General features: G+C 49.1%; 1 protein-coding gene across 2 annotated transcripts; it reads left to right on the forward strand.

The window, feature by feature from the left end:
• Positions 1–41: 41 nt before the first annotated feature.
• Positions 42–16,975, forward strand: ERBB3 (erb-b2 receptor tyrosine kinase 3). Of its 2 annotated transcripts, XM_077111008.1 has the most exons (28): positions 42–276; positions 3,658–3,809; positions 4,363–4,549; positions 5,261–5,386; positions 6,027–6,092; positions 6,265–6,383; positions 6,486–6,627; positions 6,922–7,035; positions 7,128–7,248; positions 8,830–8,903; positions 9,087–9,177; positions 9,440–9,645; positions 9,856–9,988; positions 10,188–10,278; positions 10,501–10,655; positions 11,037–11,090; positions 11,448–11,586; positions 12,326–12,445; positions 12,566–12,664; positions 12,897–13,082; positions 13,244–13,399; positions 13,615–13,690; positions 13,870–14,016; positions 14,111–14,208; positions 14,301–14,489; positions 14,616–14,687; positions 14,892–15,186; positions 15,373–16,975. In XM_077111008.1, exons 1-28 carry the CDS (start codon positions 195–197, stop codon positions 15,897–15,899), a joined length of 4,017 nt encoding a protein of 1,338 aa, XP_076967123.1. In that variant the 5' UTR covers positions 42–194; the 3' UTR covers positions 15,900–16,975. The 2 variants fall into 2 exon arrangements, with proteins under 2 accessions (XP_076967123.1, XP_076967124.1); XM_077111009.1 differs by lacking the exon at positions 3,658–3,809.
• Positions 16,976–17,093: the final 118 nt, after the last annotated feature.

Consider the following 17,093-nt stretch of genomic DNA (forward strand, 5'->3'; position numbering starts at 1 on the left):
TCCCTCCCACTCTTATAGACACACACACCCCTTCCCTCCCATCCGCCCCGGACTCCGGCTCCAGTTGCAATTTGCAACTTCTGCTGCCGCCGCCACTAATTCGCTGGCGGCTCAGGTGGCTCCCGCTTCGATGTCCTAGTCCAGGGGCCCTCGGGCCGGACTCGGTTGAGCTTCCCTCACTCTCCACCGGAGTCATGAGGGCCAGCGCGCCTCTGCAGGTGCTGGGCTTCTTCCTTAGCCTGGCCCGGGGCTCAGAGGTGGGCAACTCGCAGGCAGGTAAGCGGCGCCGGAGCCTTTGCAGGCTCTGGAGCTGGTGCCCCAACCGAGAGCGTGGAGCCCCTCAGGGCAGGGGCAGGGTCTCAGGCGGTGCGAGACTGGGGATGTTGGCCCCAGGTTTGCGGGGACCACCTGGGAGGCGATGGCCAAGCTCAGAGGTTAGGGTTCTCGGCGTCCGCCGGGCGGGGACGGGATTCGTGGACCAGCCCCCTACTAGCGCGTCGCCGACCCTCTAATTCGTCCCTGGTGATAGGGGCAGTACCCACGTAGTAGTTTACATTTCTGAGGGACTCTACGGGGGCAGGAGCGGGGACCTCCGTCCTGTAAGCGCCAGGAGATGGTTGGAGATGGGGACCTGCTCCCCAGCCCCTTCCCCCTGAGTTTCAGCCACCTCCAGTTTCGTTGTTTTGCCGACAGGGCGGAGCTGCGGTAGGTTTGGGGTGTGGGGTGGGGGTGGTTGTTGTTCTCTGGTGTTGGAAAAACAGGAGCGGCACCTCCTCTTCCGTGAGTTGGCCTGCCCTGGGGGGGGGGGGGTGCTGAGTTAACGAGAGGGCCAAGTCCAGGTGACATCAGGGTGAGAGGCCCAGCAGAGGCTGCCTGCCCGCTTTCCCTCAAAACAACAAAGCTGGCTGGTCTCCGCCTTGACCAACTTCTCTTTGTCAATACCCAGGTTAATTCAATATTTATTGAGCATCTACTATACACAAGGCCCTTGGCAAGAAGCTACAGAGGCAGGACTTCCAGACTCTGTTTCTCCTATTTGTCTTTTTTACCCCCAACCTAAGATCCAAGAGGACACTTCTACCACCTCCTGAGGCTCCTGTTCTGGGAGTCCTTCCCAGGCCCCACTCCTTACCCCTATTCTGTTTATTTGTGTTGAAGAGACAGAGTCTCAGATTGCTCTCTATTCCTCTCTGGACTCCCATGACATCTGAGCCCCTTTTAGGTGTCTCTGAGACCACAGATACCTGAGGGGTGCTGGAACTGGAGAAGTCCTATTGATCTCCCTTCCCCCAAGTTTCCAGCTTGGTATTTGGCAGAGCCAGGGCCCCTTCCCCAGGGTGGGAGTGGGAGAAACACCTGTGCTTCACCCACAGTTGCTGGGCCTAAATTTAGACCCTGGGATCTTGAGATTTGAACACTCCCAGCTGGTGAAGGGCGGGGGTCTGGGGATTGGAGTACGAGGAAGTAGTAAATTGACTGTATCTCTGTCCTCGGAATCTTAAACGGAACCCTGGAGTCCGAGATTCTGGCCTCTGTCTCTAGGGGAGGCAGGAGGCAGGCATGGTTGGGTCTTTTTACCCTTTATCTGGATTCTGCAGCCTCTGGGCATCCGGCCCTGTCTCAGTCCTTCTATAGCCCCTTTGTCCCTGCTGGTTGTGATGGGGGTGGGGGTTGAGGAGGGGTTGGAGATTCTTGCTGTGTCCCTCCCCCAGAGCTTTCTACCAAAGGAGGGCCTGTGACACTGCCCCTCCCCATGCCCCTGGCCTCTGGCTACAGTCCAAGGTTTTACTAACTCCAGTCCCTCTGCCCTCTCCTCAGGCTGCCTAGTTCGTCCCCAGAGGTGTTATTTATACTCTCTCCCCACCTAGGCCCTTTGCTCCCTGTTTGTGTAATATGGACTTTACCCTCAGAATGGTGGAGGACTAGAGATGTATCTCTAATACTGTAGCCTTCCAAGCATAGACACAAAGTCTTCACAAACTCATATGGGCAGGTGGGATGGATGGGGACACCTAAATACTTCCCATGGGGACACCTAAATAGTTCCTAATCAGGAAGACCCCATAGAGAGCCCTGGGCCAGCAGAGGAGGTTTGCACACGTGTGTGTGTGTGTGTGTGTGTGTGTGTGCACGCATGCATACATATGCCACTTCCTTGTGTAGAAATCTTGGCTCCTCCCTTATCTGGGGAGAAGGATTGGCGCCTTGACTTGGAAGAGGGGGTGTCCTGCCAGGAAAGGGATCGGGGTGGAGCTGTTCTAGAAATGACTAACCTTCATAGTCTTTTTCATTTCACCCAAAGGACCCTGGAGTCCCCATGCTTCTCTGGGAGTTCCTGACCTGTTTACCTCTTTGTTGGGTCTAGCTCACCCCTGCGCTTGGTGGGTAGTGTTAGGAAAGGGAAGCCCTCAAAGGTCAAGTGGTCAGACTTGGGGTGGATCTAGGGAGAGGGACTTAAGCCTCAGCCATCTCTCCCCCCACCCCCACTCCTGCCTCCCACTAAGCTGGCACTGCCTCAGGGAAGGGTGGTTGGAACAGGTGGTATCTACCTTCCCCCCCACCCCACGCACAGTCTTTCACTGAGTCAGAGGAAATAGACAGGGGTAGGGGTAGACCAAGAGTTCCAGAGCCCCTGTATCTCCCACATAGATAAGGTAAAGTGGACCCCAAGATGACATGCTTCATGTCCCTCTCCCCTAATGCAGGTAAGGATTGCCCTGTTGGAAGGCCTGGCCTCTTAATGAAACCCTTCTAACAATGAAATTGGGTAGAGGGCTTGGCGGTTCTGCTGCTGCTTCCCTTCTGGCTTCTCTGCATTTGCTGAAACTAGAAAGTATCAGGCAGAGGGAGCTGAAATGTGTTGGAATAAGGGAAAGGAGCGAGAAGGGAAGCCAGGGTTTGGGAATAGGATGGGGAGAGGGGTAGGCAACCAGCCCCTTATCTTCCTGCTTTAAAGACAAAGCTGCTATTGACACGCCCCCCTCCGTTCCGCCAAAGTCCCCTCCCCCCACCAGTGAGGTCATTTGTCTGAACCCAAGACTTGAGGGGCCGGGTGCTACGAGAGGAGTCTGGGGACAGGGTGGGGCAGCCCCCCTCCTCCTGGATAGAATCGCCTCATTGTGGGCTGGACTGTGGCCCCAGGCACTGCCCCCCACCTCTGCCCCCATCCCACCCTCAGTAGACACAATAGGGGCTGTGTGCTAGCCCCAAAGAGATATTTATTCCAAGACCTAGAAGGAGGCTTGATGGGAGTAGAGAAGTAAGTGCCCTTTGGGTAAGGAGCGGGGTAGGGTGGGATGGAGGGGAATAACCAAAGTGGGGTTCTTTTCTAACTTCTCCTTTCTAGGGAGAAAAAAACAGCATCCTCCTTTTTTTTTTTTATTAACCCTTAATACCCCAAACAGTATCCAGAGGAGTCCCTCGTGGTAAAAAGAAGCATTTTTCCCTCTCGGCCTGGGAGGATTCTGAGAAAAGAGAAAGCTCAGGCTCTTGGTCCGATATAGGCCTCCAAGTCTATCCCTAGGAAGAGGGTTAGAGGCAACTGCCTCCTGCTCCTGCTGAGTGTTACTGGGAGAGGGCAGCCAAGGGGACGCTCTTAGGGGTGCAGTTCAACACTGTGCCCAGCCTCCTCCCACTCAGAACCTCCACCTTGAACAGTGTGTCCTGGGACTCTGAATGGGCTGAGTGTGACCGGTGATGCGGAGAACCAGTACCAGACTCTGTATAAGCTCTACGACAGGTGTGAGGTGGTGATGGGGAACCTCGAGATCGTGCTCACCGGACACAATGCTGACCTCTCCTTCCTGCAGGTTAGAGAGCCCAGCACTCTCCTTCAACCTTTTCAGCCTCATTCTCCCCACGGAAGCCTGCTTCCCTTCCTCAGGCTACCCACTGCTGGAGTTTCAGCATTCCTAAGACTCAGTAGTACCTGAGAGTCAAACTTGTATACTTGCGGGGACAATGATTGGAATTTGGGACCTGTAGTCTGGTCATTGTAGCCAAGGCTACACAGGGGCTGGTCTTAATCAGAAGGGAACAGGAGCAGGGTCAGCAAGGACTAACCCAGGAGGTAGCTAAGGACTGTGGCATCCTGGGAGCTGAGGAAGGGGCTAAGCGCAGACCCTGCTGGTGTGTGGAGCTCTGGAAGGAGAGGGTAGGGAACTAGAACTCCTTCATCATTTCTACTGCCTGTTCTTACTCCCAGGAAAGACCCTGTAATATGATACAATCTACTCCCTGCTCCAAAATAGGAATTAGAAAGGATTAGAGGAGTTAAAGATTCCTTAATTCCTGGGGGAGGGAGAGGGGATTAAGATTGTGGCCCCATTGTCTCCCTCAATGACACAATCTGCTCTATCACAGTGGATCCGAGAAGTGACAGGTTACGTCCTCGTGGCCATGAATGAGTTCTCTACGCTGCCACTGCCAAACCTCCGAGTGGTGCGGGGGACCCAGGTCTACGATGGGAAGTTTGCCATCTTTGTCATGTTGAACTATAACACCAACTCCAGCCACGCTCTGCGCCAGCTCCACCTCACTCAGCTCACTGGTCAGTTCCCCTTGACTCCTTTGGCTTTGCTCCTCAACCAACCTGCTGAGGACCCAAGACTGCTAACTCCCAGGGCCCCTTCCAAGGTGCCTGACCCTTGATCACTGTGGTTTGAAGCTCCACCACTCCTTAAACAATAGATGGCCCCCAGAAGGGGGCACCTGCCATGGAGGGAGGGTCCTTATGTCCTGGTGTGGCTGGTGTTGGAGCTGGATCTATTACCCATTCCTCTAACTTCAAAGTACAATGTGCCTTGATGTCCTCCCCCTTTCTAGGAAACCTACCTTTACTTCATCCCCTAGCCCCTAAACTGAAGGAATATAGAGCCTAAATATTACCTGACCACCTTGCACAGCTCCCCGTCCCAGTCATTTGGAAAACACACAAGCAGGGCTATGTGTGTGTTTTGGTGGTGGGGGAGGGGGATGCATTGAGTTAAGGATTGCTTATCCTTTCCTTTCCTTTCCCTTCCCCCACTGGCCAAACCGGATCTGGCAGGTGTCAGAGGAGACTGGAGTACTTCTGGCCTGGCTTCTCCTCTATTCTTATAAACCGAGCCTTCTCCCCTGAAGCTTGGTTTGAATTGGACATAGTTGTCTGCCCCATTTCCCAAGCCCCCGAGTCTCCAGTGTCCTTTTGGATGGGTGGGAAGGTACAGAAGAAGGGGTGTGTTGTAGCCCTTAACCTTGTCACTTCTCTTCCCCACATCAGAGATTCTATCAGGAGGTGTTTATATTGAGAAGAACGATAAACTTTGCCACATGGACACAATTGACTGGAGGGACATTGTGAGGGACCGAGATGCTGAGATAGTTGTGAAGGACAATGGCAGGAACTGTGAGTAGCCACAACCAAGACTTCTCCCCCTGTCCCTGCCAAACCAGAGTGACTCCTTTCCCATCATCTTTGTATTCCTGTGTTCTAATCTGAACCCATTCCTCCTCCTGAGGTGGAACAAACACCTCAGGCCCTGGAGCCCAGAAGCCTACTGGGATGGACCAGGTCAGGACCCCAGAACCCAAACCACAGAGTCATTGTATCAAGAAAAAGGGCAAAAGTGCTAAATGGGGAAGCCAAATCTTTGTGCTCCACATCCGTTACTCCTTCCACTACCACATACTCCTTTCTCCTTGAAATCTACCTACCCCTGACCACAGTCTGCTTCTCCCTGCCCATTCCCACAGACATATTCCTGCTAGGTCTAATTTGCCAAGGAGAGCTGGGACTGGGACTGAGGTTGGCGACCTTCCCAGTCCCTTCTCTGTGGCTACCTCGTGGGTGGTGTGGAGGTGTGACACCACCCCTTGTTGACAGGTTCACTCGAGCCCAGCCCAGCTCTCCGAGGGCAAGGAGGGGCACTGCCCTACCTTTCCACTTCTTGGGATTGGGTTGCCTGTGTGCTGACATCATGCCCTGTTGATTCAAGCAAGGCCGTCTTAACCCTGACGGCCTCTTGTGTTGTCTCCCTTCCCTCCAGGTCCCTCCTGTCATGAAGACTGCAAGGGGCGATGCTGGGGTCCCAAACAAGAAGACTGCCAGATATGTGGGTTCTCCCCCCTTTAGAAACTTCAAACTCACATGCTTTCCTATCTCTTTCTACCTCAGCCTATATCGATACCTGGGGGTAGGGATGAGTCTGAGGGCAAGTGGGTGAATACTGGCCTCAGAATACAGCTGTAAGAGCCTTGACAGCCATGCTTTCTCTCCCTCCACAGTGACCAAGACCATTTGTGCCCCTCAATGTAATGGTCACTGCTTTGGGCCCAACCCCAACCAGTGTTGCCATGATGAATGTGCTGGTGGCTGCTCAGGCCCTCAGGACACAGACTGCTTTGTGCGTACTGGGATTGTTTGACTGGGTTCTAAAATGGGGGCGCGGGCTTTGGGGGGAGGTGGGAGTACTTAAGTAACTCTTACGAGTCTCCCATATTCATAGGCCTGCCGACACTTCAATGACAGTGGAGCCTGTGTACCCCGGTGTCCACAGCCTCTTGTCTACAACAAACTAACTTTCCAGCTGGAACCCAATCCCCACACCAAGTATCAGTATGGAGGAGTTTGTGTAGCCAACTGTCCCCGTGAGTGTCACTGGGGAAGGAACATCTAAAGTGGATCCAGGATTTTAGACAGACTTTTGGGGGGCAAAAGGGATGAAGTGTGATGGTTGATGGGGGGCGTAGAAGGCAAGTGGTTATAATAATCTAACCATTCCAATGAATGGACTCAAGATTCTGCCCCTTTCCAACAACATAAGGTGATAGGGATGGGGGCAAACCCAGTGCAGAGCAGGAGAGAGCAAGGGCGTAGAGGGAGGGGTTCGGTTGGCAGTTGGCAGTTTTTCTCATCTCCAATTGTACACTCCTCTTCCCTAGATAACTTTGTGGTGGATCAAACTTCTTGCGTCAGGGCCTGTCCTCCAGACAAGATGGAGGTAGATAAAAATGGGCTCAAGATCTGTGAGCCTTGCGGGGGGCTGTGCCCCAAAGGTGAGTCGAAGATGAGAAGGAGCGGATAAAGAGACATCTTTTCGTCTAAGGCTTCTCTAGGCCTCCGCTCTAAGCCCCTTTTGTGTTTGCAGCCTGTGAGGGGACAGGCTCCGGAAGCCGCTTCCAGACTGTGGACTCCAGCAATATTGATGGATTTGTGAACTGCACCAAGATCCTGGGCAACCTGGACTTCCTGATCACTGGCCTCAATGGGTTAGAGAACAGTCTGCCTTCCCTTCCTCCTCATCCTCTCCCCACAGCTTCTTACATTGGCTTAACCCTTCCTAGGCAGGGCTGATTAGGAATCTAAGCATAAAATTGCAGAGTTTACAAAGGACCTACGAGAGTACTTAATTCAACCTCCTACCCAAGACTTGAATCTATTCAGGAACCTTCCCAAGCCATCGGTTATTGGGGTAGCTTGGGGGTACTGTCCTCCTTAAAGCTTCTAAAAATTCATCCTAAATTTAGATCATAATCTGTCTCCCCATGACTTCCTGCTGCTTTCCCTAGTTGCGCTCCCTAGAGCAACAAAAAGCAAAAGGACTTTCTAATCCATAGCACAGCACTCAGAGTGTGTGTGTGTGCACGTGTGTGTAAGGGATGCTATGTCCACCCGCTTTTTCTTTTTCTTTTGATGTAATTTCATACTTATAAGTTCCAAGAATGGTATAATTCCTCACTCTTATCTCCCAAATGTTAACATTACAACACATTTGCTTTATCACCATTTTTTTTCTCTCACTCAATCTCCCTCCCCTTCCCTTTCTCCTTCCATGCACACGTACAGACATATATCCATACTATACACTATTGTTTTTCTGATCCACTTGAGAGTAAGTTTCCAGACATGGTGCCCCTTACCCCTGTTACATTTCAGTGTGTATTCCTTTAAAACAAGTTTTCTTTCATATCTGTTGTACATTGTGATAAAAGGTGTTATCTAATCCATAGACTATATTCAGATTTCACCAAGTGTCCCAGTCGTATCCTTTATAAGAAAAGAAAATCCTAGAACCTGTTACATTCAGTTGTCTTTTCTCTTCAGTCTCCTTAAATCCAGAACAGTTCCTCAATTTTTGTTTGACTTTCATTACATTGACGTTTTTGATGAGTACAGGCCTGATAGCTGACAGAATGTTCCTTAGTTTGGGTTTGCTGATGTCTCCTCATTAGGTTCAGGTTGTGATTTTCTGATAGATTACCACAAATGTTTTCTCAGTGCCTCATATCTAGGAGGCATATGATGCCGATTTGTCCCATAATTAGTGATGGTATCTCTAGTCACTTAGTTAAGGTTATGTCTGCCAGTTTCTTCTGTTGTAAAGTTACGGTTTTTCTCTTTGCAGTTAATAAGTATCTTGTGGGGAAATCTTTGCCTGAATCAATTATTCTGATGATGGTTCCAAATTGACATTCTAGGGTTAGGAAGAGACTTCCTTTCCTATTTATTCATTTATTTATTTACTCATAGGGATGCTTATTTGATTCAATAGTTTATAAGCCTTTACAATCATTATTTATTTTTGTATTGTCCCTGATTTGGCCAGTGGAAGCCTTCAAGCTGACTCCTGTATTCTTTCGGCCTGTACCCTTCATTTTTTGGGCATGTTATTTTTTGGCATAAGATATTTTAGACTCATACTCTATTTTCCCTGCTTCAGCCATTTTTCCAAGGAGCCCTGGGTCCTTTTGGTGGAGAATAGTGTTTAGAGACCAAGTTCTGAGGCAGGTCATGCTCACTGCTGCTGGGATATACTTTAATCTTATTGGCCATTTTTATGTTCTCCCCAGAGATCCCTGGCATAAAATCCCTGCTTTGGATCCTGAGAAGCTCAATGTCTTCCGGACAGTACGAGAGATCACAGGTGAGTAGAAGAGGCTACTCTTTTTGAGAGGAATAGATGAACCACCAGCACAACTTGAGGCATAATTAACTGAGAAAATCACATCCCAAGCAACAGGGAAGGAAGGGATCAGAAGAGGGAACCTGAGAAAGGAAGGGGAGAAGAGAAGGCTCCCTGCTCATCTGCCTCTCTCCAACCTCTCAGGTTACCTGAATATCCAGTCCTGGCCTCCTCACATGCACAACTTCAGTGTCTTTTCCAACCTGACCACCATTGGAGGCAGAAGCCTCTACAAGTGAGTAAGGGGTATGGACCTGAGAGCATCACCAGGCAATGAACCCTGTTTCTTAGGCGTCCTCAAGTGAAATACAAGATACTGTCTCATACAGGAGGCCCAAAGGGCCCTAGAATTTGACAGGGAAAAGGAAAAAGGAGGAGGATTCCTTCTCAGTGGGTCTGACTAGCCCAGAACAAGTTTGTTGAGTGAAAATGAATCCACTGCATGGTTAATTTTTACCTTTGTGGTCTTCCCTCTCATCTTGTTTCCTTATTCTCAGCCGAGGCTTCTCATTGTTGATTATGAAGAATGTGAATGTAACATCTCTGGGCCTCCGATCCCTGAGGGAAATCAGTGCTGGGCGGATCTACATAAGTGCCAATCGGCAGCTCTGCTACCACCATTCTCTGAACTGGACCGGGCTGCTTCGGGGGCCTTCAGAAGAGAGACTAGATATCAAGCATAATCGACCCCGCAGAGACTGTGGTGAGGTGATGGGCCCACTGAGTAGTGGGAAGAGGGAGTCACGGAGGAGAGGAGTTCAAGGACTATTTTGCCCTGAAATAGGAGTAGGAGAAAAAGAGAAGGCGCATGTTAAAAGCTCCCGGGGTTTAGGTTGGAAGTAGTAATGAGTAATAAGCCAAGGGCTATTAACAGTCTTCAAACTCCTCTCCTAATCCATCTGTTCCTCTCCAGTGGCAGAGGGCAAAGTGTGTGACCCACTGTGCTCCTCCGGGGGATGCTGGGGCCCAGGCCCCGGTCAGTGCTTATCCTGTCAAAATTACAGCCGAGGAGGTGTCTGTGTGACCCACTGCAACTTCCTGAATGGGTACGGTGAGGAGAGAGAGAATTGAGACAAGGTGGTGGTTGGGCCCTGGGACAGAGCTGTTCAGGTAGCACCTGAGAGCCTTTAGACAACTTTCTGTATATGCCTGTGGGGATGAGGTAGGAGCCCCTGTGCTGGGGAATCAGGGCATGAAGGTCAGGGCTTAGAAGTGATCTCCTTTCCCTTCCCTCCACCACTGCAGGGAGCCTCGTGAGTTTGCCCTTGAGGCTGAATGCTTCTCCTGTCACCCGGAATGTCAACCCATGGAGGGCACTGCCACATGCAATGGCTCGGTACAGTAGCACAGCCAGGGTCTCTTAAGAGAGAGAGGGGGCATCGGCAACACTGGAGGGTCTGAGGAGTGACATGGCCAAATCCCAAGGCCAGCATGGGGAGGTCAGATAATGCTAGGGCTTGTGGATGGAGGATCCTGAATGGTTGGATTGGTTTTTGCTGAGGAGGTATGGAATTGACCTTGAGATCCCACTCTTCTTGACCTTCTTTCTTCTATCCAGGGTTCTGATGCTTGTGCCCAGTGTGCCCATTTTCGAGATGGCCCCCACTGTGTTAGCAGTTGCCCCCATGGAGTCCTAGGATCCAAGGGCCCCATCTTCAAGTACCCAGATACTCAGAATGAATGTTGGCCCTGCCATGAGAACTGCACCCAGGGGTCAGTGATGGGATGATGAGGAGAGGGGGTCAAAGAGTAGGGGTAGGAATACAGAATAGGGGAAAAGATGAGGGTAGGGGGAGAAAAAAGAAAGGGAATGTGATTTAAGAATCACTCCTGGCTGTACATTGAGTGGAAAATCTGTATTGGCACAAAACTGTACCATAATCCCGGGAAACTGCAATGACAATACTCAGGGAATTTTCATTCAAAATGACCTCAGGGAGGAGGTGGGTTGGTGAACTAGGGCTGAAGGCTATGTCTTAGATATGCTTTGGGCTCTAGAACAGGATGCCACAATAGGGTCTGAAACAAGTTGAGGCTATTGGAATTGAGCCTCTTGACGAAGGTCCCATGTAAGAGAGTGACTTTCTTCTCTAGGTGTAAGGGACCAGAGCTGCAAGATTGTTTAGGCCAAACACTGGAGCTGATCAGGTATGATGGGCTTGGAGATTCAGAAAGCTGGAGATATTTGGGAGGGAAGCTAGGGAGAAAACGGTTATCTACTGGGAAGAGTGGGTCACTATATCTTCAGGATTTCTATACACAGTCTGCTAGCACTGGACAGGGGACACAAGAATCCGGGCTTCTGGTCTTTCCTCCCTAAATTTAATTTGCTGCAGCCTAAGGGGTTCCGGATAGGTTAATCCCTTTAGTACTCAGGAGTACGTATATATGTAAATGTTAGTGTCTTGCCACAAATCTGCACCATATCTTTAGCACAAGTATAAATGACATTTGTTAAGGAAAGGTGTAGACTCAGGATAACATTGGGTTTCTCATATCCCACAGTAAAACCTATCTGGTGATGGCTATGGCTGTAGTAGGATTGGCTGTGATTATCCTGATCCTGGGTGGTACTTTTCTCTATTGGCGTGGGCGCCACATTCAGAATAAAAGGGCTATGAGGCGCTACTTGGAACGGGGTGAGGTGAGTACTTAGCTTGATCATGAAAGGTACCCTGTACTATACTGTCACTTTTTAAAAAATTATTATTCCTATTTTTTTCTTTATTAGGAAAGCTGTGGTTTATAGAACAACCACGCATAAAATACAAGATTCCCACATACCACTCTATTATTAACACCTTGCATTGGTGTGGAACATTTGTTACTATACCATTGCTCTTTCAGAGCTTCTTCCTTCTCTGGAGATTTGATCCCTTTCTTCAAGGAAATAGTGTCGTCTACTAGAAAGAACATTGGCCAACTAAATGGGAGACATGCATTTCAGTCCTGTTTTGCCACTAATATGGCACATGATTTTGAATAAGTGATTTTCCTTCTCTGTACTTCAGCTTACATATCTATACAGAAGGAAAAAATATATACAGGATGGCTGTAAAGGTGAAAGCATATGTGAAAGTGCTTTGAAAAAAGAGTAGTGTACAAAAGTTCTCAAGATGATGTTATTATCAGCTACCCCCCCCACCCCCACATCAAAGGGAAAACTCAACCCTCTTCATTGCTGATCTCATGAGCACAAAGAACTTCTTTAATCCTCAGGGTCTATCATTTCCCAATATGCATATGAGGCTTTCCAGAACTAAAAACAATTCATTCCTCTTCCCTTCCCCATCCCTTTGGGCTCTGCTGCTCTTGACATTCACTAATAGAGAGGTATATGACAGTGAGATTTTCTGACTTCCTTCTTCCCATTTACTCTTCAGAGCATAGAGCCTCTGGATCCCAGTGAGAAGGCTAACAAGGTCTCAGCCAGAATCTTTAAAGAGACAGAGCTGAGGAAACTTAAGGTGCTTGGATCAGGCGTCTTTGGAACGGTGCACAAAGTAAGTGGCCAACAGGAAGTTGGGAGATGGAGAAAATGATCTAAGGCAAAGGAGAGAAAGATTGAGGGAAAGGACTGGCCTGGGAGAATGACCTTAGACTAATTCCTCCAAACTTCCCAGGGTGTGTGGATCCCTGAGGGTGAATCAATCAAGATTCCAGTCTGCATTAAAGTCATTGAGGATAAGAGTGGACGGCAAAGTTTTCAGGCTGTAACTGATGTAAGTAAAGTATGGAAGTTCCGGATGCTACTGGAAGAGGACAAGATTAGAAGCATTCATATAGAAGCAGGGCCCTATGTTAGCAGATGCTATGCTAACCACACTGATGTACTTGAGAATGTTGTTCTACATGAATTTAGTTTGGAAGTAGGGGAGCCTTGATCTGGGTGTGCACAGGTTGCGTGTATATGAACATGTTTGTTCCATCATTAACCCATCTTGTGTCTTTTAGCATATGCTGGCCATTGGCAGCCTAGACCATGCCCACATTGTACGGCTGCTAGGACTGTGCCCAGGCTCATCTCTGCAGCTTGTCACACAATACTTGCCTTTGGGTTCCCTGCTGGATCATGTAAGACAACACCGGGGGTCACTGGGGCCACAGCTGCTGCTCAACTGGGGAGTACAAATTGCCAAGGTGAGAGGCACCTGGAGGAGTTCTATGAGGGAAGTACTTGGCTGGGGGTCAGCAAGGAGCAGGCGGGGAGGATGAAGTTCTGAGAGGCAGCTTTCAGGTTTGGGGTGATTCTGAATCTTGACCCAATTCTCCCAATCTAAGAACACTTCCTTCCTCTACAGGGTATGTACTACCTTGAGGAGCATGGTATGGTGCATAGGAACCTGGCAGCCCGAAATGTGCTACTCAAGTCACCCAGTCAGGTTCAGGTGGCAGATTTTGGGGTGGCTGACCTGATGCCCCCTGATGATAAGCAGCTACTGCACAGTGAGGCCAAGGTAAGGTGACACAAAGGGTTGGGTAAACATGGGGATAGGAAATAGTTTTCTCTTTCAGAGGCAAGCAGATGCTGCATGGTAAGTTCAAGAAGAACAGCCTGAAACTTAATTTCAGAGAGCAACAAAGAAAAGAATGGTGAAGAACTTAGGGTTTGGAAATGTTAAGGAAAATTTGTGGAAATCAACTGGTGACAGCTTTATCTCTAATCCCCCAGACTCCAATTAAGTGGATGGCCCTCGAGAGTATCCACTTTGGGAAATATACACACCAGAGTGACGTCTGGAGCTATGGTCAGTGCCTCTGGATGCCCTCCATACCTTCACTGGCCCAAATTCCACAGCTGCCTTTTGAAATGCCCCCCTAGAATCTCTAAGCCCTTCAGATCCTTGTGTCAAATCAGGTTCTACCTTTCTTTCATGCCCACATGTACCATACTGCCATTGACTAATCTGTTGCTCCTTTGTACCAGGTGTGACAGTTTGGGAGCTGATGACCTTTGGGGCAGAGCCCTATGCAGGACTGAGATTGGCTGAAGTACCGGACCTGCTGGAGAAGGGGGAGCGGTTGGCACAGCCCCATATCTGCACCATTGATGTCTACATGGTCATGGTCAAATGTGAGTTATCTGCTGACCCTAGCCATCTTCTAACTGACTTCCCTCCCCACTCTGCTCCCCTCTTATGGCTATGCCTCCTACACCTTACCCTCAGGTTGGATGATTGATGAGAACATTCGCCCTACCTTCAAAGAATTAGCCAATGAGTTCACTAGGATGGCCCGTGACCCACCTCGGTATCTGGTCATAAAGGTAAGAGGGGACTAGAAGGTATTGAGGAAATTTAGAGAAAAGGGGTCTTGACGGGATCCAGGATCTACCTTAACAATCACTTGCCCCAATAGAGAGAGAGTGGGCCTGGAATTCCTTCTGGAGCAGAGCCCCCTGCTCTGACAAACAAGGAACTGGAAGAAGTAGAGCTGGAGCCAGAACTAGACCTAGACCTGGAACTAGAGGCTGAGGAAGACAACCTGGCAACTACATTGGGCTCTGCCCTCAGTTTGCCAGTTGGAACCCTTAATCGGCCACGTGTGGTAAGACACTAATACTCAAGACTCTAGCAAGTCTGTTTATTCAGAAAACTCCACTGGTTTCTCCCATGAGAAGAAGGGAGTAGGTTTCTCCCTTATTTTTAATTTCTTTACTTTTTTTCATCTTAGAGCCAGAGCCTTCTAAGTCCGTCATCTGGATACATGCCCATGGACCAGGGTAATCTTGGTGAGGCTTGCCAGGTAAGGTTTGCTTCTTGAAGGGTCTGCTGAGAGACTGGGTGGCAGAGGGTGCTAAGATTGACAGGGAAACCTTAGAAACCTTTGAGATTTAATCAGAGTCCTGCAAAAAGAAGGCGCTGAACAACCCAGGCTCCTTCTAAACAAACTTACCTTCTTTTTTCATCTGTGTAAGTCTTATGTATTGTTTTCAATTTTCCTTCCTAGGAGTCTGTGGTTTGTGGGGGTGGTGAACGGTGTCCCCGTCCAGCCTCCCTGCACCCACTGCCAAGGGGACGTCTGGCATCAGAGTCATCAGAGGGCCCTGTGGCAGTTTCTGAGGTTGAGCTCCAAGAGAAGGTGTTGATAAGTAGAAGCCGGAGCCGGAGTCCACGGCCACGTGGGGACAGTGCCTATCATTCCCAGCGCCACAGCCTGCTTACTCCTGTTGCCCCACTCTCCCCACCAGGATTAGAGGAAGAGGATGTGAATGGTTATGTCATGCCAGATACACACCTCAAAGGTGCCTGGTCCTTCCTAGGTTTTTCCTCAAGTCTTCCTCTAATCCTCTGTCTCCAGGTTCCTCTTAAACCTTTCGCATCTTTAATCATATCCTTGTTTGTTCATTTTTCCTACCTTGCCCCTACTCCCTACTGCCTTTTACCCTGAAAAGTCCTTCATATACCCAACCTTTCTTTTCATTCCCCAGGTACTCCCTCCTCCCGGGAAGGCACCCTTTCTTCAGTGGGTCTTAGTTCTGTCCTGGGTACAGAAGAAGACGATGAAGATGAGGAGTATGAATACATGAACCGAAGGAGAAGGCGCAGTCCACCTCGTCCCCCTAGGCCAAGTTCCCTCGAAGAGCTGGGTTATGAGTACATGGACGTGGGATCAGACCTCAGTGCTTCCCTGGGCAGCACACAGAGTTGCCCCCTCCACCCTGTACCCATCATGCCCACTGCTGGCACATCTCCAGATGAAGACTATGAATATATGAATCGGCGACGTGGTGGAGGAGGTCCTGGGGGAGATTATGCAGCCATGGGGCCCTGCCCAGCAGCTGAGCAAGGATATGAAGAAATGAAAGCTTTTCAGGGGCCCGGACTACATGCTCCACATGTCCATTATGCCCGCCTCAAAACTCTACGGAGCTTAGAAGCCACTGACTCTGCCTTTGATAACCCTGATTACTGGCATAGTAGGCTTTTCCCCAAGGCAAATGCCCAGAGAACATAACTCTTGCTCCCTGCAACATTCAGGGAGCATTTGATGGCAGCTAGTGCCTCTAGAGGGTACCCTTCCCCCTACTCCTCTCCTTCGCAGGTTTCAGCCTCATTTCCCCAGTCCTAGACAATTCCATTTAACCTTTGGAGGCTTTTAAACACTTAGACACAGAATTCTTGTGGTGTGTAATCAGCTCTGCACTTTCTTCTCTTTGCCATCCCCAGGAAAGGAGGTTTTCCCTATTTTGTGTGCTTTCCCAGTCCCACTCCCCAGCTCCCTCAGGGCAACTCCCTGGAGATATGAAGGATTACTTCCCATGTACCAAGTGTGCCTTTGTGTCCCATCAGACCTAAGAAAGAGGAAAGGTGGGGAACCTAGCAGGAAAAAATTAAATTTTTGGTCTATGACTTTTAGCCTCCTGGAAAGACTGGGGAGTTTAAAATTTTGTGGAGTAAAGAAAGAGAGGTTAGTTATTAATGATTACTACTAATTAAGTATTTGCTATGTGCCAGCCATCATGCTAAGCTCTACCTACACTATTTCACTTAATACTTACATCAATTCTATGAGGTAGGTATTATGCCTAATTTACAAATGAGAAAGCAGCCTTAAAGAAATTAAGTAAATTAAGAGGTAGAGCTAGGAGTCAAAATCTTAATTCCAGTGCATGTGCTTTTTACTGTAAAGTGTCAAGAAAATGATAAAAGTCAGCTGAAGGGCACTGTTTTCTTGGCTTTTGCACTGACCTAGATCTAAACCCAACAAGCACAGGCTCTTTCCGTGTCCAGACTCCTCATCTCAGGAAGTAGAGGGGGCCAGAAGGAAAACTACTGGACATCTTTGTGTAAATCATAGACCACATGTGTTGTAAATGATCTCTACTTCTTACCCAATGACAGATTCACAAGGATCCCCAAGGTTTGCTTTTAGGAAATAATCTCATCCACTAGTGCAATACCTCTAGAAAAAGGACCCAGCTCTGGACCTCTCTCACCTGGGGTGGGAACCAGGAGGAAAAATGTCATATCAGTTTTTTTGTTTTGTTTTGTTTTTATACATGCCTGAATAAAAATGCCAAAGTTTTTTCAGTTTCGACTGTTAAGTGAAGGAAACCTTTAGTGTGTAAGATAAGAGACCAATCCTTTTTTCTACCCCTCAGAGTGACACTTATGTTGCCTTCTGATTCTCCTACTGTGCCCCATGCTA

This window comes from Tamandua tetradactyla, chromosome 7 (assembly GCF_023851605.1).
Source record: "Tamandua tetradactyla isolate mTamTet1 chromosome 7, mTamTet1.pri, whole genome shotgun sequence".
In the NCBI taxonomy this organism is placed as follows: Eukaryota; Metazoa; Chordata; class Mammalia; order Pilosa; family Myrmecophagidae; genus Tamandua; species Tamandua tetradactyla.

Excerpts from the sequence above, each read along its gene's own strand:
- ERBB3 (XM_077111008.1), top strand. The coding sequence starts at position 195 with ATGAGGGCCAGCGCGCCTCTGCAGGTGCTGGGCTTCTTCCTTAGCCTG. Across the intron at positions 11,587-12,325 it reads GCTACTTGGAACGGGGTGAG|AGCATAGAGCCTCTGGATCC; the intron begins GTGAGTACTTAG and ends TTTACTCTTCAG. Across the intron at positions 13,691-13,869 it reads GAGTGACGTCTGGAGCTATG|GTGTGACAGTTTGGGAGCTG; the intron begins GTCAGTGCCTCT and ends CCTTTGTACCAG.